Here is a 19074-nt window from a genome sequence, read left to right as displayed (position 1 = left end):
AAGAAGGTGTGGTTAGCAAAGACAGGAAAACAAGAGGAGAAAAATGGTAGAGGCCAAGGGGGGAAACAACATAGGGAGAGTCAGTTCCCACTCCAAGCTTCAGACAGAGACAGCAGTTTCAATAGGATGGGGCTGAGAGGGAACCGCTTAGGAAGGAATGAAAGCAGAGACTCTTAACCTTGACTGTCATTAGAACCACCTGAAAATTTCTTAAAAATCTCTTTGCTCAGGCAGCACCCCAGACAAGTCAAATCAGAATTTCTGGGAGTGAGAGCTAGGCATTCGCCTTTGTAAAAGTGATTCCAAAGTGCAGAAAGTATTGAGAACCAGTGAATTACAGAGGGACTAGACATGGGTAAGGGAAGTCCACAGAAGTTACTACTTCAACAAGTCTAGCAGGAAAGAACAGAGGGGAAAGTCAAGAGCCAGTTGAGAGGGCTGATGGCTCGGATGGTAAAGAATCTTCCTGCAATGCGGGAGACCCGGGTTTGATTCCTAGGTGGGGAAGATTCCCTGGAGAAGGGAATGGCTACCCACTTCACTATTCTTGCCTTGAGAATTCCATGGACAGAGAAGCCTGGTGGATTACAGCCCATGGGGTCGCTAAGAATCGGACACAACAGAGCACCTCTCATACACACTTCCCTGCTGGTGGAATGGTAGGACCACTGACCCAGCACAGTGGTGGAGAAGGCAAGGGGATCTGGAGTAGAGGTGGGGCTGAGCCTTAGCAAGGACGCTTTCTTATCTGAGAGAGGAGGACCCTGGTGAGATGTGAAGACACAGGTGTTGAGTCCCACTCCCAGCCTTTCTGATTGGTCCTCAATGAGGCCCCATATTTTGTATTTCTAAAAATTTCCAGGTGATGCTAATGGCCCTGGGGGCCACACTTCAAGAACTACCAGAATACAGGGAAGGACACTATGCAGACAGGTTTTTGAGGGAGAGAGACAGGACAGAATCACTTCTTTCTCCTCTGGTGGGTGATAGGAAGAGCTCCCTTTCAGATCCAAGAAGAGTCGTCCAAGCTTAGGTCATTGGCATTGGTCAACCCTGGAAGTACGATTCTTTAGAAATAGGGAGGAACTTCAGATACTGGGGTCCCACCCTTCGCCAAATGGAGTTCCTCACGGGGAACTCTTAGAGCTCCCCGGGTGATTCTCATTCAGGAGGCATGGTTGAGAAGGGCGGCAGGTGGACTAAATGGGGATCCTGATTTCCAAGCGGGAAGGTCTTAAATGGGATGGGTCTAAGGATCACCCGCCAGGCAGTGGGGCTCCGGAAGAGCCGCAGACATGGATGCTCTGGCTGAGAACTGTTTTCAGAAGTCGTCCCTCGTTCAGGTACAAACGCCATCCGAGAAGACCGCATCTCCTCCTACAGCCCTTGCTCTCCCGCAGACTCCTGCCAATTCTTTTCCTTTTTGGCTGAGATTTCTACTTTTCGTTGGAAGCCGAAGAGAGCGCAAAGTTGCCAGGTGTCACTGGCAGAGGGGACCAAAGTAAATGAGACAGAGAACGGCAGAGGGGCTGGGAGTGTGCGTGAGAGGGAGGGAGGGGGGAAATGTGAGGTTTCCCAGAGAGGCAAACAGTTCTCCGGTGGGGCGTCCGGGAGCCTAGTTGGAAGCTGTGGGTGAAATCTGCAAAAGTGGAGAAGAGTTCCGACTCCCACGTTGCTAGCGCTGCTTTCAGCGCGGGGCGCTATTCCGCGCAGAAAATCTCGAGTTTCTCCAAATCGTCTTTAACAGGCTACCCATAAATGAATTTTAATAATGGGAATGTTAATGCCCAAGGAAAACCTACAGGAAAAATGTATGAAGCCTTTCGGCCGCAGGCGTCTCTCCTATTTACTCCTCTTTTCCCTTCTCTGGTTCTTCCTCCTCTTTGTGTTTTGCTTTCCTGGTCTCCTCTGCGTGTCCGCCCAGCCTCTCCCGGCGCAGTCCGAGCGGGGGGCGCGCGCGGCAGGTGCAGGACTCCTACCTGCCCCGCGCGCGCCCGGCGGCCGGCAGGGGGCGGTCGGCGATCGCTCCGCGCGCGGCCCCGCCCCGGCCCTGGGGACCCCGCGGCGGCGGGCCCGGCCCCCGCAGGGCTCATTGGAGGCGGCGGCGGCGGCGCACCGGCCGCGCGCCCGCCCGCTCCCTCCGGCGCGCCCGCGCCGCCTCCCATACCTGCGCGGGGAGCGGCGCCGCGGCCTCCTCCCCCGCCCGCCGCCAGCCGCCGCCGCGGGAGTAAAGGTCGAGCCCGCAGACAGCGAGCCGACCGCGGCGCCTCCAGGAAGCCGGCGGGGCAGGTCGGAGAGGAGGGAAAAGAGCCGAGAAACTCTCCGGCAGAAGATGGCGCCGGACGGGCCGGCCGAGGACTGAGAGCCGCCGGGACCTGCCGCCCGCCCCGGGCACCGCGTCCGGGCTCGGCTCGGCCGGCGCAGTCATGTCGGTCAGCGAGCTCTACAGCCAGGTGAGTGCGGGCCGCGCCGAGCCCGGCGCGCGAGGGAGGGCGGCGGGGCGCGCGGCCCGCGGGGTCTCGGTACCCCGCGGCTCCTCGGGGGCGTGGGGGCGCGGGCTACTCCTCGCAGCCTCCCCGCTCCGCGCCGCCTCCGAGCCCCTAACTTCGGGTGGCGGAGAAAGTTTGGCTGTTCCGGGAGCGCCCCGGCCAGGACCGTACCCCGGCTCCCCGACGCCCTGCCGTAGCTGTACTCGCCCCGGCGCAGTCCGGCCGAAGCCCCCGGCACCTTCAGGCTCGGAGCCCGGGCCGCGGGGACCGCCCTCCCCACTCCGCCGCCCGCGGTGGTCCCCTGCTTGGGGACCCCACCTCGGTGCTCTGCAGCGCGATCTTCCGAGGGCGACCCTTTCGCGTGCCAGAGGGGGAACCCTGAATTCGGGGGGGTGACCCTCTCGCTTGCCAAAGGATCTGAATTCGGGGGGGGGGTGTTCCTCCATTTGCGGGGTGGGGAGAAAAGGTAGGGTCTCAACCTGGGGGTGGGGCGCGGCGGCAAGGTGGTGGGGAAGCCGCGGGTCTAAGGATGCTCGGAGACCTCGGGAGGGCGCGGGGAGCGCTTCCTTACTCGGCCGCCGGGTGGGTATTTTGAGGTGGTCCCTCCGGGCGGGCCCCGAGTGGGCTTCAGTCCCTGCGGGGAGGGGGTGGGAGTACTGCTGACCCCCGGGGTGGAGTGTGGGATTTCCAGGATGTCCTCAAGGTCAGAATGGATGTGCGGGACTCGGTCCTCGGAGTGGGGAGAACAGGTGCGGCGGGGCGGAGACCGGCTTCCGCAGCAGTTGCAGCGATTGAAGTTAGAGACCGGACGCCGCTCCCCCCCAGCGCCAGCCGCCGCCGGGGCCCCCTCGGGGTGGCGCTTGGTGCGGGGGCGGTGAGGGGGTGAGGGGCCTTTTTTACGTTCGTACCCCATCCCCCCTTAAAAATTTTTTTGTTTTTGAGTTCTGGATGTCCCCGACACGTCGTCTGCCGGTTTGTCTTCACTGGGGCGGGGACACGTTTGCCAGTGCCTGGTGCCCACCTGTCCACGTGTGCAGAGGGGCGTCTGGCGCGTGCCCGGGTGTGTGATCCCCAGGACGCGCGCCCGGGCCAACCGGTCTGGGCGGGGGAGGGACAGCTACTTCCGCATCCTCACCTGGAGACGTCTCGCGGTTGCCCGCACCTGGGCGAGCCCTTCAGCTCCGTGGGCTGGCCGCCCCCTTTCCGTTTAAGGAGTTTTCTAATCCCTCGCCCTCTTGGAGGGGGATAGGGCCGAGCCTGGATGACGCGAGGTTGGCAGTGGGGTCTGTAACCGGGCTCGGGGCGGGGTCTCCCTCACCTGGGGCACCTCGCTGGCGCCGGCCGCGATCCCTGATGAAAGCTTCTGGGAAGATAGGGTGTGGAGCCGGGGGTGCGCTCTCTGGCGTTTCTGGTTTGGGAAGAGCGCCCCATCCCGTTGACCAGTGGGAGTCTTGAGAGGAGCCCTCCAAGCTTAGCTTTCAGTTCTTCCCTTGAAGCGGGTTATCTGGAACCTCAATGGGAGGCTGGAAACCAGCGAGGCAGGGGAAAATCTGGAGTGTAAAGTGCTGAACCTTACGAAAGTGCACGAAAATACCGCTTGTATTCCTAAGTAAAATGAGTGACTCAACCGAATATACCTGCCACATATCCTATAGTACTTTATCAAACGATAACTAATTGCCGTATTACATGAAGCTGATGGACAACTGAAGAAACCCTTAATTTTTGGAGCCCTAATCTTGAAAAACAAGAATATCAGGTTGCTTTTAAAGACAGCTTTCAGGGGAAACACTCGATTTTTAGTTAGAAATGAGCATATTGCATGTTAATTATTAGGAATGATGAGTTAGTAGGAGTCTGAGCTAAAAGTTACAGTGTACTCTCTCTTGACTTACAGATAATAAAGAACAAAAATGGTTCTTGAAGAAAAGGTCTTGGGAGGGCACTCAAGGTGCTTAAGGAAAAAAGTAGCTTCGTTGGTATGAGGATTTGGCATTCTTAGTCCAAAAGCAGTCTTAGCATTTCTCCCTGAGGCTCGGGGACTGTACCTCACTGTTAATAGGCTTCTTGTTCTTCAATCATGTTTTAGGTTTATGAATCTCAAATTGAGATTTTTCTGTGGCCCATGCAGTAGCTTCCATCCAGATTGCATCTTGAGCGGCTCTTACTTTTTCTGGCAGAGTTGAACACACTTACGTTTTACTACGAGGAGCAGTTGTGCTGTTTCCTCACCATGACCATCCCACTCGCTAGGCTGGAGTCTCAGCATGCATATGAATCACAGATTATACAGAGAAACCGTGCCTGCGACTTAGATTCACTTTGTTTCTTGGGGAAGATGATTTGTTTATTTTAGTGTATTATCAGAGCAGCCAATGTTCCCGTTTTTATTTTTAACTTGCTAGTGGGCTTTTCTAATGTGAGGAACACTGGGTCCAGGCACGCACTTTAATATATTATGCATGATGGAAATAATGATCTATTATGCCAACAGCATTTATGCGTGGGATGGAAATTTTTAGAGCCCTTTATTGATTATACCTGTTGCTTTAGTGACATGGTATAAGAAGATGTTGTTGTTGGACTGTGAGATGCTTATTTAAGTGTATAAATTAGCCTGTAAGTACTGTAAATAGTTTCAGGTAAGAACTTGGTATATTGGTCTATTCCCAGTTACCCAAGGAAAAACTTTCTTCTCTTCCTTCCACGTTACTGTTTTCTTGCTCTTCTCCTTGTTTATCCGTTCTCTGTAACTGGAGGCTTATATGATATGTGGAATGTTTTGTGGGGAGGGGAGAGATGATTTTAGTTATTGGTAGAGGGCATTTCCCATGACAAAAGCACTCTTGTTTTCAGAAGACCCACCACCTTGCCTTTAAGAAATTGCTTTCTTTGTTCTGACGTTTTCCTCAATGGGAAAAAAGAGTGAGAGTGCATGTGTGACGCTTCGCTTTGAGGGTGACTTCAAGGTGAGTCAGCCCCATCCACCCATACAGAAAGGTGGAGCTAATGATGGGCTCTTGTCACACGTGGCACGGATGTGGAAGGTGCTGGTACTTTGTTTCCAACCCACAGGAAAAGACAGTCTTTTATAAATCAAATTAGCCCAGGTCCCAGGAAGATGTCCAAACATGCCTAAGCATAGTAAACATGATTTGATTATGGTAGTTGCAGAAAATAGTCTGGTTTTTAAAGTTTGAAATACATAACCTCTCTTTCAGGCTGATTAATGCAACCCTTCTCTATACGAGGGTTATTCTGGATGAAAAATCGAAACACTGCTCTCTCAAATCATGAGGTCTTCGTGTGCCACTTTGGTCCTAGCCAGCAGTGAGAGTGTCCGACTCTTTGCAATCCCATGGACTGTACAGTCCATGGACTTCTCTAGGCCAGAATATTGGAGTGCGTAGCCTTTCCCTTCTCCAGGGGATCTTCCCAACCCAGGAGTCGAACCCAGGTCTCCCGCATTGCAGGCAGATTCTTTACCAACTGAGCGGCTGGGGAAATCAGCAGACTGACACCAGCACCTTCAAATCCTCCCTTTTCTGCCTGGCTTCTGGCTGATAGGTGGGGTCTGAGCGGAGGACTTGGGAGTGCTGCTAGGAGGTGACTTTACTAGTGGACACGCCCTGTGTGTGTCAGTGATGGCTTTGAGCTCAGGGGGCCTTTACGAAGGGCACTATTTTGGGGCCAGTCCTTTGGAAAATAGAACTTGTGCTTCTGGGCTGATGTTCTCGAACTGTCTCCTCCCTGTGCATCGGGTGACACAGGCTTCTCCAGGTATCAGTCTGGAAGGCAGCAGGAGCTCCCGTTCCCCTGGTGCCCACTGGTAGAGAGACCAGGGCCTGGCGAACCGCTGCCATGATGCTCTTCGTCTGCCCTGGACCGCCCCCTGCGCGCTGCCTGGCGCTTGCTTCCTCCAGCACTCAGCTCCTGGGTCTCTGTCAAAGCTTCCTGGAGCCTGAGAAATGATGTCCCTCCCACCCTGCCCCCGCGGGGGACAGCCCTTTAACCAACAGGAGTCTAAGAGCTGTAGCTCCCAGTTCTCCCCAAGGGCAGCTCTCCCCGAGGCCCACGCTGTTTTCAGAGCTCCTGCACAGGCTGAGCACAAGTGCTTCTGCTCAGGACTTCCCTGACCATCACACTCCTGGGGGGCTTCCTTCCCTCCCCCAGTTCATGGTCCCACTCCCCTTTCCCGAGAACCTTGCCTGATAGAGCCCTCAGACAGGGTCCTCATCCCAGGGTCCAACGTGGGGAACCTGGATGAACCCAGCGCTGCGGTGGCTTGGCCAGGTGGGCGCTGAGAAACTCCAGGGCTCTTGGCCACTCAGGGCTCTGGGTCCCACACTCCTGTCTTTCTTCCTGGCCTCATTCTCTGCCTCACCTGTTGCTTTGCTTCCATCCCTACCTGTCACTCCATTTCTTCTCCCCTTGCCCACCTGAGCCTGCAAACCCAGTGGGCCCTTCTTGACTGTGCTGATGACCATTAGAATTCCCAAGTTTCTTTACTTACAGAACAGAAAGAGATGCACAGAATTAGAGAACGAATTTACGGCTGCCTGGGGGAAGGCTGGTGGTGATGGATAGTTAGGGAGTTTGGGGTGGACATGTACACACTGCTCTGTTTCAAAGGGGTAACCAACAAGGACCTGCTGTAGAGCTCAGGGAACTCTGCTGAGTGTTACGTGGCAGCCTGGATGGGAGGGGAGTTTGGAAGAGAATGGATGAATGTATATGTGTGGCTGAGTCCCTTTGCTGTTCACCTGAAACTATCACAACATTGTTAATCAGCTATACCTCAGTACAAGTTAAGAAGTAAAAAAAAAAAAAAATCTTAAAACTTTGCACAGAAAAAAAAATTCCCAAGTTTGCATGCAAATTGTTAACCAGTTCGTAGGGCATGTTCTCCGCCTGCCTGTAACCTCTGTGCACTGAGCAGGCTTGCCCTGTCCACCCTTGTTGATCGTTTCTCTGTCACGCCACGTCTCCCTGATTAGGCTGAGATCCTGGAGAGCAGTTGTTGTTCAGTCGCTCAGTTGTGTCTGATTCTTTGTGACCCCATGGACTGTAGCACATGAGGCTTCTATGTCCTATACTCTCTCCTAGAGTTTGCGAAGGTATCAGTTCTTTGGTGCTCAGCCTTCTTTATGGTCCAACTCTCACATCCATACATGACTTTGACCAGAACCTTCGTCGGCAAAGTGATGTGTCTGCTTTTTAATGCACTGTCTAGGTTTGTTGTAGCTTTTCTTCCAAGGAACAAACATCTTTTAATTTCGTGGCTGCGGTCACTGTCTGCAGTGATTTTGGAGCTCAAGAAAATGCAGTCTGTTACTGTTTCCATTTTTGCCCCTGTGTATTTGCCATGAAGTGGTGGGATCAGATGCCATGATCTTCGGTTTTTGAATGTTGAGTTTTAAGCTAGCTTTTTCACTCTCTTCTTTCATGCTCATCAAGAGGCTCTTGAGTTCCTCTTCGCTTTGTGCCTTTAGGTTGGTGTCATCAGATGCTGGACCAAACACTTTGAAGTCTCCACTGTGTGTGGCTTCCCTTATGGCTCAGCTGATAAAGAATCTGCCTGCAATGCAGGAGACCTGGGTTCGATCCCTGGGTTGGGAAGATTCCCCTGGAGAAGGGAATGGCCACCCACTCCAGTATTCTGGCCTGGAGAATTCCATGGACTGTATGGTCCATGGGGTCGCAAAGAGTCAGACACAACTGAGCAACTTTCACTTTCACTGTGTGTGTGCTCTGCCTCGTACCCAGTAGGGTGTTATCTGGGAGATTGCCCCCGCCCCTTGTGAAGCCTCTGGAGTCCTGCTGGGTGTGAACTTCCTTATAACTGCGTGCTGACACCAGGCCTCTCCATTTGGGCCTCTTGATAGAGCTTACTTTTCAGCTGCTAGTTTCTCCCCATTTCCTTTTTGTTGATGTGTTCCTAATATTTCATTTTGTTAGCTTCAGGATAGCCACCCATTGGACTTTCTGACAGCTCCAGGCCTGGTTGGAGTCTATTATTGTGCTTATTTTGTTCAACAGAAAGATGGCATTCTCTTGCTGTTGGAGGGCCAGGGCTCCTCTAAGTAGAAACTCAGCAGACATTCTAAATTCTGGCATGCATGTGTATGTGTCTGATACTGTCATTTTCTGTGGTAAGACTTAGCCATAAACTATAGTGTTTATAATATAAGAGTTTTACACACCACTTTCTCTAGATGATCAAGTGTCACTGCTCATACAGAATCATCAGGGTAAACCTGGATAGGTTTGAAATACTAGTGGATCTCTGTTTTCTAATTCAGTAGACTCCCAGGAACCACATTAAAAAGCAGTCCATTTTAAATTGAGAGGACTTATGTGTGCCATGATGTTCTTGTCTACACAAACACATTTTGCATCATCATTGGACAATAAAACCTAAATTCACAAAGTTAACAAGCCAGCATGCCCTGTGTGCCATGAGAGGAGAGCACCTGCTCATAGTTCCAGATGTTCTGTAGCGGTGTTGGTCAGGTGGGCGGTGGGACCTGAGTGGGCTTGGAAGAATGAATAGGTATTGGATATACGTGGAGACTGGGAACAGCACCATCAGTAGGAGACAGTAGAGTGATTTTAAGCATGGACAAGGATGACTAGTAGCCACAATAGTATTTTAAAAACTCTTTATGAAAATCTAAGCCTATTGTAAAAATAGAGTTTCTGTGTATTTATTCCCAAATTCCCATGATGTTAACACCTCATAAGTACATTGTAATCATTGAAACCAGGAGATGAACATTTGTACAATACTGTTAACTTGTCTACAGGTTTGTCTACACGCCTGATGGGAATCTCCCTAGGTTTCCCACTACCGACCTTCCCTGGGAGGAGCCCATCTAGGATTCCATGTTGGGTTTAGCATCACAACTGCCTAGTCTCCTCTGTTTGGTGACAGTCCTCATCTTCAGCTTCTCCTTTTGACCTTGGCACTTTGAGAGCATTGGTCAGCTATTTTTGAAGAATGAACCTCAGTTTGAGTTTGTCTGATGTTTTCCCATGCTTCGATGAAGTTATAAATTTTTGGCAAGAACACATCAGAAACGGTGTGCCTTGCTCACAGGAGATGGACCATCTCAGGAGATCTGTGATAGCAGTGTCTCATTACAGGTGGTGTCACTTTGATCCCCTGCTTAAGGTGATATCTGTCAGTTCCCTTTTATCGAAGACTGGTATTCAGAAACTAAGGTCTGGGTGCTAGGTGTGCTTATCCCTGTTTGTTTATAGTCATTTAGGGATTACTCAGATTAGAACTCAAATACCTGGTTATACAGGCAATGGAAGAAGAGTCATTTATGACCTTGAAGTTTCCACCATGAGGATGGACAGAAATAAAGAAGGCAAGGATAAATGCTTGATTTTGACACTGAGTTTGGGGTGACAGTGGTTTGTCTAAGTGGAGACATTTACGTTTGAGGATGTATGAACAAGCTTAAAGGAGAAATGTGAGGTTCTGACGTTCTTGCAAATAAGAGATGCCTGGGATTTGCTTTCCTCTTAGAAATAGAGTTGTCTTACAGCATGATTTTAATAGAGATAAGATCATGACCTTGGGATGGGTGGTCTCGGGCTCTGTGGCCATGATCTTGCCGTGGACCATATGGGTAGTGCGGTTACACATTCTCAGCTCTGACACGTTGGAGCAGATAACCTTCTGAGCTTTAATTTCTTAATCTGGAAAATTGGCATGGTCCCTGCATTATAAGATTATTGGAGGATTATGTGATCAGACACAGGTGAAGTGCCTGCCTAGCACAGTGTCTGCACTTGGCAACTGTTCATCAGCGTGATTCCCTCTTCAGCGATGGTGCGGATGTCGGCTTCCTCTCTCAGCCCATCTGGCAGGGGTGTTGGCTGTAAGGGGAGAGACAGGGAAGAACTGCTGCAAGTACAGAACTACCTGAGGAATGGAGAACCAAGGCTTAGGGATGAAGGTTCCCATCCCCACAGCCTCCTGGGGAAAGAGCAAGAACAGTTTGGAAGAAGCTTTCCATTTAAGCTGTGCTGTCTGGTCTCCTGTTACAGCTCTTAAGGAAAATTAAAGCAATTTTTCACCATGCTCTTTTTTTTTTGTTGTTAATACAAATGATTATTGAAACCATTCATATAATGCAGGAAAGGCAAGGGCTCTGTAATCCCATTCCCAGACAGCTCCTGTTAACTGCACACGTATGCCAGACCCACCGTGTCCAGTAGGGTAAATCCAGTACGTAACACATGACTGTTGAGCTCCTGGGGTGAGGCTGGCCTAAGGTGGGGTGGGTACACACCAGATCTCCAAGGTTGAGCACAAAAAGTGAATGTAAAATGTCCCACTTAGGCTTTCTTTATGTTGATGAAGTGTTCAGATAATATTGTGGATATAGTATGGCTACTGGAAAATCTAAAATTCCACATGTGGCTTGCCTCATTTCTGTTGGGCGGTACTGCTTTAGACTTATGCATGATGCAGTCAATATACACTTATATGTATGGCATGATCCTGTTTTTTACTTTAAATTTTAATCTACTATGGCTTTTTCATCCCTGTAGTATGTACAGATAAGTTTACCATTTTAATGGCTGCATAAGAGGGCTGCTTGGTTGTACTGTAATGCTTTTCACCATTCCCATTTTGATGAATGTTTAGTTGGTTCCAGTCTTTTGATACTGTGAAAAATTTTGCAGAACATTCCTGGAACCTTTCAGTATTTTTAGGATAAGAGCCTGAAGGTGGAGTTGCTGGCGTGCACTTTTACAAGTCTTCATTGATAAGGCCAGTGTTCTCTAGAAAAGAACCAAGTCTGTTTTCTTCACTCCTCCCTGGCGCTGGCTTCCTCTTTCTAAACTGACACTAAACGTTTGAATTTTGTTTAAAGTTGACTTTCATTGGAGGATCGAGCGTCTTTTCACTGGCTTGGTGTGTTCCTTTGTGGTTTTCCTTGATTTTCCTCTGTTAAGACATTGTTTATAACTCTGTTTTTGCTTATTAAATGATTATATTTTTATATGTGGGAAGTCATGGAAACTGGAATGTTCAGGATGAAATATTACAAACGTGTTTTAAATAAGGTACTTTGGCATGAGTTTCCACTTTACTATTTTAGGAGCTTACACATCTCTGAGCTCTAAGTTGGAAACCACTAGTTATGATACCTGACGTTTATCAACGACTTTTGAGCTAGGTCATTTCTAAGAGGTGTATGTTAACTCATTTAACAATAACACTATGTGGTAGGCGCCTCCATCATCCTCATCTACAAACAAGGACCTCTGCCTCACTTGCCCAAAGCTACACTCCTCCTGGGTTGGAGGGTAGGACCCCCCCACCCCCATGCCAGCTGCCTGATCACTCTGTTCTGCTGCCTTCCATGAGGTTCTGTTCATTGAGGTGGGTCTGGAACATCATTTGTGCATAAACGAGGCCCTAACATGAAGGGTCCTTTCCACCGGCACTGCCCTGCCCCCTGCAGCAGAGAGAAAGAGGAAAGGAGGGTCTGTTGAGTACAGAACAAGGGAGGTGGACGGACCCATAGTTCTCTCCTTGGGGAGCCCGCTGCTTGCGTCCTTTTGACACCCCCACTCTCAGCCCCACGGGGTTCAAACTGTCCTTCCTGAAGGAAAACGCTGGTTTTTGGCTCTCCTTAGGCCACACAGGCCCCGAAGGAGGGTCACATCTTCAAAAAGGGCTAAATGTAATAAGCAGAAGGTGTAAATGAAACTCAATCAGTGTAACTTATTTGATTTTTAAAAAAAAATTTATTTTTGACTGGAGAACAGTTGCTTTACAATGCTGTGTTGGTTTCTACCACACAACGTGAATCAGCCGTTAAGTGTACACCCCCTACCTCTCCCACCCCTCTAGGCCATCACAGAGCACCAGGCTGAGTTCCCTGCATTATACAGCAGCTTGCCAATAGCTATCTGTTTTACACATGGTATTCAATTTTAAATCTAACCCTCCTTTCATTCCAGGGCACTAGTCTGCTTTCCAGGCACTTTCCCTCCAGGCTCCATCTGCCTCCTGAACATCTTCCTTCCTGTCATACTTGATGTCTGAGGGGCGTTTCGTTCCCTTTCTGGGCTAAGACCAGAGAAGCAGATCTGAGACTCTTACAGGCTCTCTCCCACCTCCCCACTTGGTCGAAGGTTTTCACATTTATGGATGTGCCCCACTCACTGCCTATTCTCTGAACGGTGTTTGGAAAATGAACTCCCCTTCACTCAGGATGTCAACTTGGCCATCAGAGACAAGGCCCTTCCTCCAGCATCCAGGACCCAGGATCCCTATTAAAACTTTAGGTGCTTATCAGGGACTTAAGCTCTTTGGAAGCTCCAAAGTGGTTTTAGATTTGATGCAAGGAGGAGTTCCGCCAGTTGTGTGGGTCCTGGTATAGATGAGCACTGGTATATCTTGCTAATTTGCTGTGGGAATGATTGAGCTTATACATCTGAGCTCCAAGTTAATGGCCCATAAGGCTTGTCTTAAAATTTACTTCAGGGCCTGTAAACGATTACCCTCCTTTGAATGATTCTAATAGTGACGTGGCCCCTGCAGACTTTTCTTTCCTTGGCTGAAATTTGGAGAGGAATAAAGAGGTCTATCATGGGTGATCCTTAATGATTTTTCCTGTAGAGCTGTTGCCTTTATAAAGCTCAAACACGTAATGGCATGAAATCCTGAAAGGAAAGAGAATACTCAAATGCCTTTTGCATGGAATTCAAAGACTTGGCTTAAAATCTCTTCAGCCCTAAGTAGTTCAGGTCCCCTGGCTTAAGAGCCTCCACAAGAAAAAGGGTACTGGGCAATAGGACGGCAGGTCCATTGTATTGTGACCTGGATGCTGTGTGTTTGTGGAGAAGGATGAAAAGGTAAGATATTTGAGCTGGTAAATGGTACTGTATTCAACTACTTTTGTGTGCCCCAGACATTCAGTTTAGACTCTGGTTTAACTTCCTCTTGCCAGCTGTCCATCCAGGCCCCAGTGCAGTCCCACCAGTGTTATGAAGCGTGCTCAGAACGTGTTACCTGACTTGATGTGATACTCAGCTTAGGTGGGCTGCAATCCATGGGGTCACAGAGAATTGGACGTAACTGAGCACGCACGCACAGCTTAGTGCTTCAGAGAGGAATTCAGGCAGAATCGATACCATTTTTATGAATTTCTGAAATCAACGAAACGAACAGTGTTGGCGAAGGATATCCATGTGATAAAATGAGTAAAAAAGAGGGAATGAGGGAACAGGCAACTTGAATAGGGAAAGGGCAACTGGAATAGTAGTTATCCAGGGAGGGTGGGGGTACTGGGGGAGCAGGAGTGGGAATAGCATTGATAGCAGGCCGCTTGATTTTCTGACTAGTTCATGGGTATTCGTTTCATTACTGTGCTTCATCAGTTACTTATAAAAAAAAAAGGTGATTTGGCAGAAAATAGGATGAGTTATAAAGCCAAATTTAAAAAAGCTTTGAGATTGTAGGTAATTTTAGAATGTGTTTCACTGTGTTTTCTTACGTGTGTGCAATGAATGATTGGGTTTGTGTGTTTTCACAATTGCTCTCATTGAAGATATAGGTTGAATCTTATACTCACATCCTTCACTTTCCCCACGATGGGGTTTGGCATATTGTAGGCACTCAATAAATGCCCTTGAACTGGTTTAAAGACCACCTGTACTCCCTCACTGTTTCCAGGCCATGGCTCTTTGAGGAAAGGTCTTTTCACCAAGGAACCACCTGTACTGTAATGCTATCTGCTGTTGTGTTGGCACGACTTTCGGCTTAGAGTACCCGGTGGAAAGGCAATCTGTTTCCTCTGGCGCTTGCCTAAATCTATGGAATGTGGAGCCCTGTTAGGAGATAATTAAATGTTGTTTTTCTTTTTTTTTTTTTTTTAAATTATTGTGTGCAAAAAAAAAAAATTATTGTGTGCAAAGGCTTAGCACAAGGTATGAACATGGGTTAGCAGCAAAGCAACATTTGTGGATATGAAAGCTCATGTCACTGTAACTGCCTTGGTTTTGAATACCCTAATTTTACACAATTTTGATGACGTGCATTTTTTTGCTTTTGCCTTCTGAAGGTTATCACTTACCTTAAAAGTATAGTCTTGGAGGGAGGAGGGTCTGAAGAGGGAGGGCATGTATATATAATTGTGACTGGTGCATGTTGTTGTATGGCAGAAGCCAGCACATTGTAAAGCAATTATTGTCCAATTAAAAAAAACAAGTATAATCTTATTTTTTTTCACTTGACTCAAGTTTTTATTAACAATCACACCAAGGCTCACGGATATTTGCATGACTAGGTGGGGGTGAATATGAATCTCCATCCTTTATTCAAGATCAAAAAAAGCAGGTGGCTTTCAAAACAGGCAACTGTGAATCAGGGAAGAAAAATCAGATCAAGTTTGCTTCAGTCAACTTCTCTCCACAGGAACAATGATGATGCTCACAGTTTTAATCTGAAGATTCAGACCATGTTATGTTCCTCCCTCGGCCAACACCTGCACGGAGCATCTCCTTCCTGCAGTGATGTGTGCCACAGCCCATCCCTGCAAAGTCGTCTTTGGCCTTGAGCTCTTCCTGTCCAGTAGTTCATTTGTTGTATGAATAAGTATTAAGGAGGTGTTCCTGCATTAAAAGGAGATAAATTGCTTTATCTTGTCTCATCAGATTTAATCAAATTCTTAATTTGCCTCCACTTGCTAATAAGAGCTGATGTTTATTTGTGAAATAAGGAAAATGACACCTGGGGAACTTGGTGTGCTGCAGTCCATGGGGTTGCAAAGGATCGAACACAACTTAGCCATTGAACAGCAATAGGAAGGAAAATGAATGTCTCCTTAGCCACAAACTAGTGTTTCTTTGCTGTCAAGCTGCTTGGTTTTTTAATGGTCATTTTACTGTGTGTACATGTGTGTAACTATATAAGAAGCCTTATCAAAATGATAAGAATACCCTTAAAATGTGGTTTTTATGACTAACATCAAAGCCTGTCTGAATGAATGCTGTTTCCTTCAGTATATTCCCTTTGGCAGAGGTACAAGGATACTGGAGCTCATCAATAGTTCTGAAATTGGCTTCAAATCTGATGACATTCTTTTCCCTTTGTATGGAAGGCAGAACCTTTGCCTGGAAGGTATGCTTTGTTTTCTGGAAATTTCCAAGGGTTATTCAAAGAATGAAGCTGTTTGAGTAAGGCGGGAAGTCACTGACTTACAGTTCTGTTATAGACAAAGTGTGACTTGCAGGTAGACAGTTTTGTGAGGCCTCTTACTAGCCGATGTCCTCAGCAGTAGTCAGGTCAGATGTTTTCAGTGATGAGTCTGCTTAGAGCCTCCCCTGCTGTCAGAAAAATACTCATTTGAATGTAGCAGTTCTGGTTTGTTTGGTTAAAAAGGCTCACCAAAATTTTAGTGACACTGATTTGTAGTCCCACTTAAATATACATGGTTGCTAATATTATTAACTTAGGACGTGGGTGTATAATTGCCTCAATGTTATGACAGGTATAATAGCATTAATAAATACCTATTGATTTAAAAAATCAAATGAAAAGCCCATTCCACCTAATTTCCTAAAAGGCCCTTTTGAAAGTAGATGGAAGGATGCTCCATCCATCCTTGGTGAGAAGGGACCTTCTCACTGCTCTGTGCATCAGGCATGATGAGAAAGGAAGGCAGAGCAGTCTTATTTGCAGTTGTCAAAAGTGGCGTTTGTCGTGGATGGATGGATAAACAAAACGGGGCACAGCCAAACAATGGAATGTTATTCGGCCTTAGAAAGGACGGACATTGGTTCAGTCTGATCCCAGCGGCGGCCGCAGTGGCTCCTGTCTTTTCTGGCTCTCTTCGCTATTTCCCCTTCACTTCTAGAAATGTGGTTGCCAATGTGGCTGCCTGTGGTGTCATCACAGTGTTCAATGATGTGAAAGTGTGTAAGTCGTCTTCACCAGCGGATGAAGAAGGTGCTCTTCTGCCTAAGTGAAAACACAAACCTCATGATGGAGGAGGGTGAGGAGATGCTGGTGGGTGATGCGGGCCAGACTTCAGACGATGCTACACCACTCTTGTCACGGGCTGCACACAAGGATGCCACTTCGCCCTCTGTAATGCAACCCATGAGACCAAGGAGAGCAAGAAGGGGGCCTGGAAACCCTGAGTCTGCAACCCCAAAGAGCAGAGCGATCTATGCCAGCTCCAACGACACCGTCAAGGATAAGCTGATGGGGATCAAACATGACTACAAGCAAACTGCTCCGAGGAGGTCAAGGACCACTGCACCCTGGCAGAGAAGCTGGGGGGAAGCGTCCTCATCTCCTTGGAGGGCAAATCTTCCTGAGCCCCCGCCAGCCCCCTGCCTGGAGCATCTGACAGCCCCAGACCTGCCTACAGGGTTGCAGGCTGCCCGCTTCCTACCAGACTTGGGGGGTTCAGGGCGGGGATCCCAGCAAGGGGAAGACAATCCCTTCACTCCAGTTGCCAAGCAACACCTCCTACCTCCAGGACCATCCTCCTCCCTCCATCCCTGAAGGTTCTGCCCCCTTTCTCAGACTGTTTTGATCTTCTGATTTCTTCTTGTGTTGCAGTAGCTTAAGCTCAAACAGGAGTATGTGGGGGCAGGTGGGTGTATTTTTTAACCCCCCCAATTCTCACCTGTTCCTCCCTATTCCTATGCTGCCAACTTCTAACAGCAGTGACTCTGGGCTCCTGTGTTCAGTTCTGTGTATAAGTGCTGTGTTGAAGAGATGACTGGTCCCTGGTTCCCTTTTCCTTTTTCCCCTGAGTCACGGCCACTCATGGAAGTAGGACTAGGAAGGAACCTTCAGTTAAAAACGGACAAAAAACAAAGGACATTCTGACACGTGCTAGTAAACACTGATTAACCTCGAAGACTTATACTATGTGAAATAAGCCAGTTATAAAATGACAGATCTTGTATAAGTCTACTTAGGAAGGATCTACAGGAGTCAAATTCATAGAGACAAAGCAGGAAGGTTGGTTGTGGAAGGGAGGGGAGAAGGGAGAGTTATTCTGTGGATATAGAATGTCAGCTCTGCTAGATGAGATGCTCTGGAGATGCGTGGTAATGATGGTTACCCAACAATGCGAATGTGCTTAATGCTACTGAACTGTACATTTCAAAATGGCTAGGATGGTCTACTTTATGTTAATATTATGTGTGCTTACCTGCTGAGTCATGTCAGACTCTTTGTGACCCCCTGGACTGTATGTAGCCCACCAGGCTCCTCTGTCCATGGGATTCTCCAGGCAAGAATACTGAAGTGGGTTGCTATTTCCTTCTCCAAATATTATGTGTATTATGCCACAATTTAAAAAAAGCAAAAAAAGCTCTGGAGAAAAAAGGGGAGGGAAAATGCCGCGGTCACGAGCGTAACCTTCAGCCTGACTCAGCCTGGGTTTTGGATACTGGTGTCCTGTGTCACCCTCCCCCCATGTTTACCAGCCATGTGACTTTTTGTTGTTTAGTTGCTAAGTCTGGCTCTTTTTATGACAGAGGAGCCTGAGGTCCTCCCTCCAGGCTCCTCTGTCCATGGGATTACTGGAGTAGGTTGCCATTTCCTTCTCCAGCGGACCTTCCTGACCCAGGGATTGAACCCATGGCTCCTGAGTTGTCAGGGGGGTTCTTCACCACTGAGCCACCAGGGAAGCCCTTATGTGACCATAGACAGTTACTTAATCTCTAGATCTCATTTATCTGTAAAACAGGGGTTAGAAGCTATCATATCAACAGAGGCTTGTTCCTGGGATGAAATGAGGCCACGTGAACTGTATTAGTTGGTGCTAATCCCGTTGCTAGGAGAAGGTCTTATCCTTGGGAAGCCTCAGTCCCAAGGGCAGTGTGGGGTGAGAGCCGGAAGGGCTAGGAGGGCTGCTGTGGGTGCCGAGTCACTGTCTCCAGTGCCTGTACGCGGGGCGGCCAGCCTTGGGTTGGGTGCTCTTGCTTGCAGAAGCCCCAGGGCTATGCGTGGGCTTCTCCTCTCAGGTGTGGGGAGGGAAAGAACAGAAGGAGGCTTCAAGTCCTGGCTTTGTGGGCCCCCTGTCATCTCAAACCTTCAGCCCTGGTGCTCCAGACTTCTTACAACTGTGGGACTCCCCTGAGTGTACGGGGAGGAGCATTCCGCCTGGATACCACTAGCAGGATGCCTGTGTCTGGCTTCTGTCCTGGCACTTGGCAGGTGTCTGCAGCAGGCTTTCCCTAGCTGTGGCGAGCTGGGGCCTCTCTCTGTGGCGGTGCTCGGACTTCTCGTCGCCGTGGCCCCTCTAGTTGTGGGGCGCGGACTCAATAGTTGTGATGCGTGAGCTTAGTTGCCCCACGGCATGTCGGATCTTCTTGGACCAGGGATCCAACCCGTGTCTCCTGCATTGGCAGGCGGATTCCTAACCACTGGACCACCAGCGAAGTCCTATAATCTGGTTGTTTTTTTTTTTTTTTTTGACTATCGTCAATCCCTGCCTTGGATTCTGGTGGTGGTCCCCATGTGTAACCTGCTCTTAGACCCTAGAACCTATGCTGGGATATGGGCTTTAACAACCACTATTACAATAAG

The 19074-nt window shown here is 48.8% G+C and overlaps 1 protein-coding gene and 1 pseudogene across 2 annotated transcripts in view; both read left to right on the top strand.

Moving 5' to 3' along the window:
• Positions 1–2117: 2117 nt before the first annotated feature.
• The window catches only part of MYO5B (myosin VB), a 337892-nt gene continuing 320935 nt past the window's right edge, over positions 2118–19074 (top strand). For both annotated transcript variants that reach the window (XM_043888876.1, XM_043888875.1), the window contains exon 1: positions 2118–2453. In XM_043888876.1, the coding sequence (XP_043744811.1) occupies positions 2427–2453 (27 nt within the window). In that variant the 5' untranslated portion in view covers positions 2118–2426. The remainder of the gene's footprint in view (positions 2454–19074) is intronic.
• On the top strand, positions 15787–16883 carry LOC122684608 (annotated as a pseudogene).

Source organism: Cervus elaphus, chromosome 27, assembly GCF_910594005.1.
Source record: "Cervus elaphus chromosome 27, mCerEla1.1, whole genome shotgun sequence".
In the NCBI taxonomy this organism is placed as follows: domain Eukaryota; kingdom Metazoa; phylum Chordata; class Mammalia; order Artiodactyla; family Cervidae; genus Cervus; species Cervus elaphus.
This window is presented reverse-complemented; position numbering and strand designations above follow the sequence as displayed.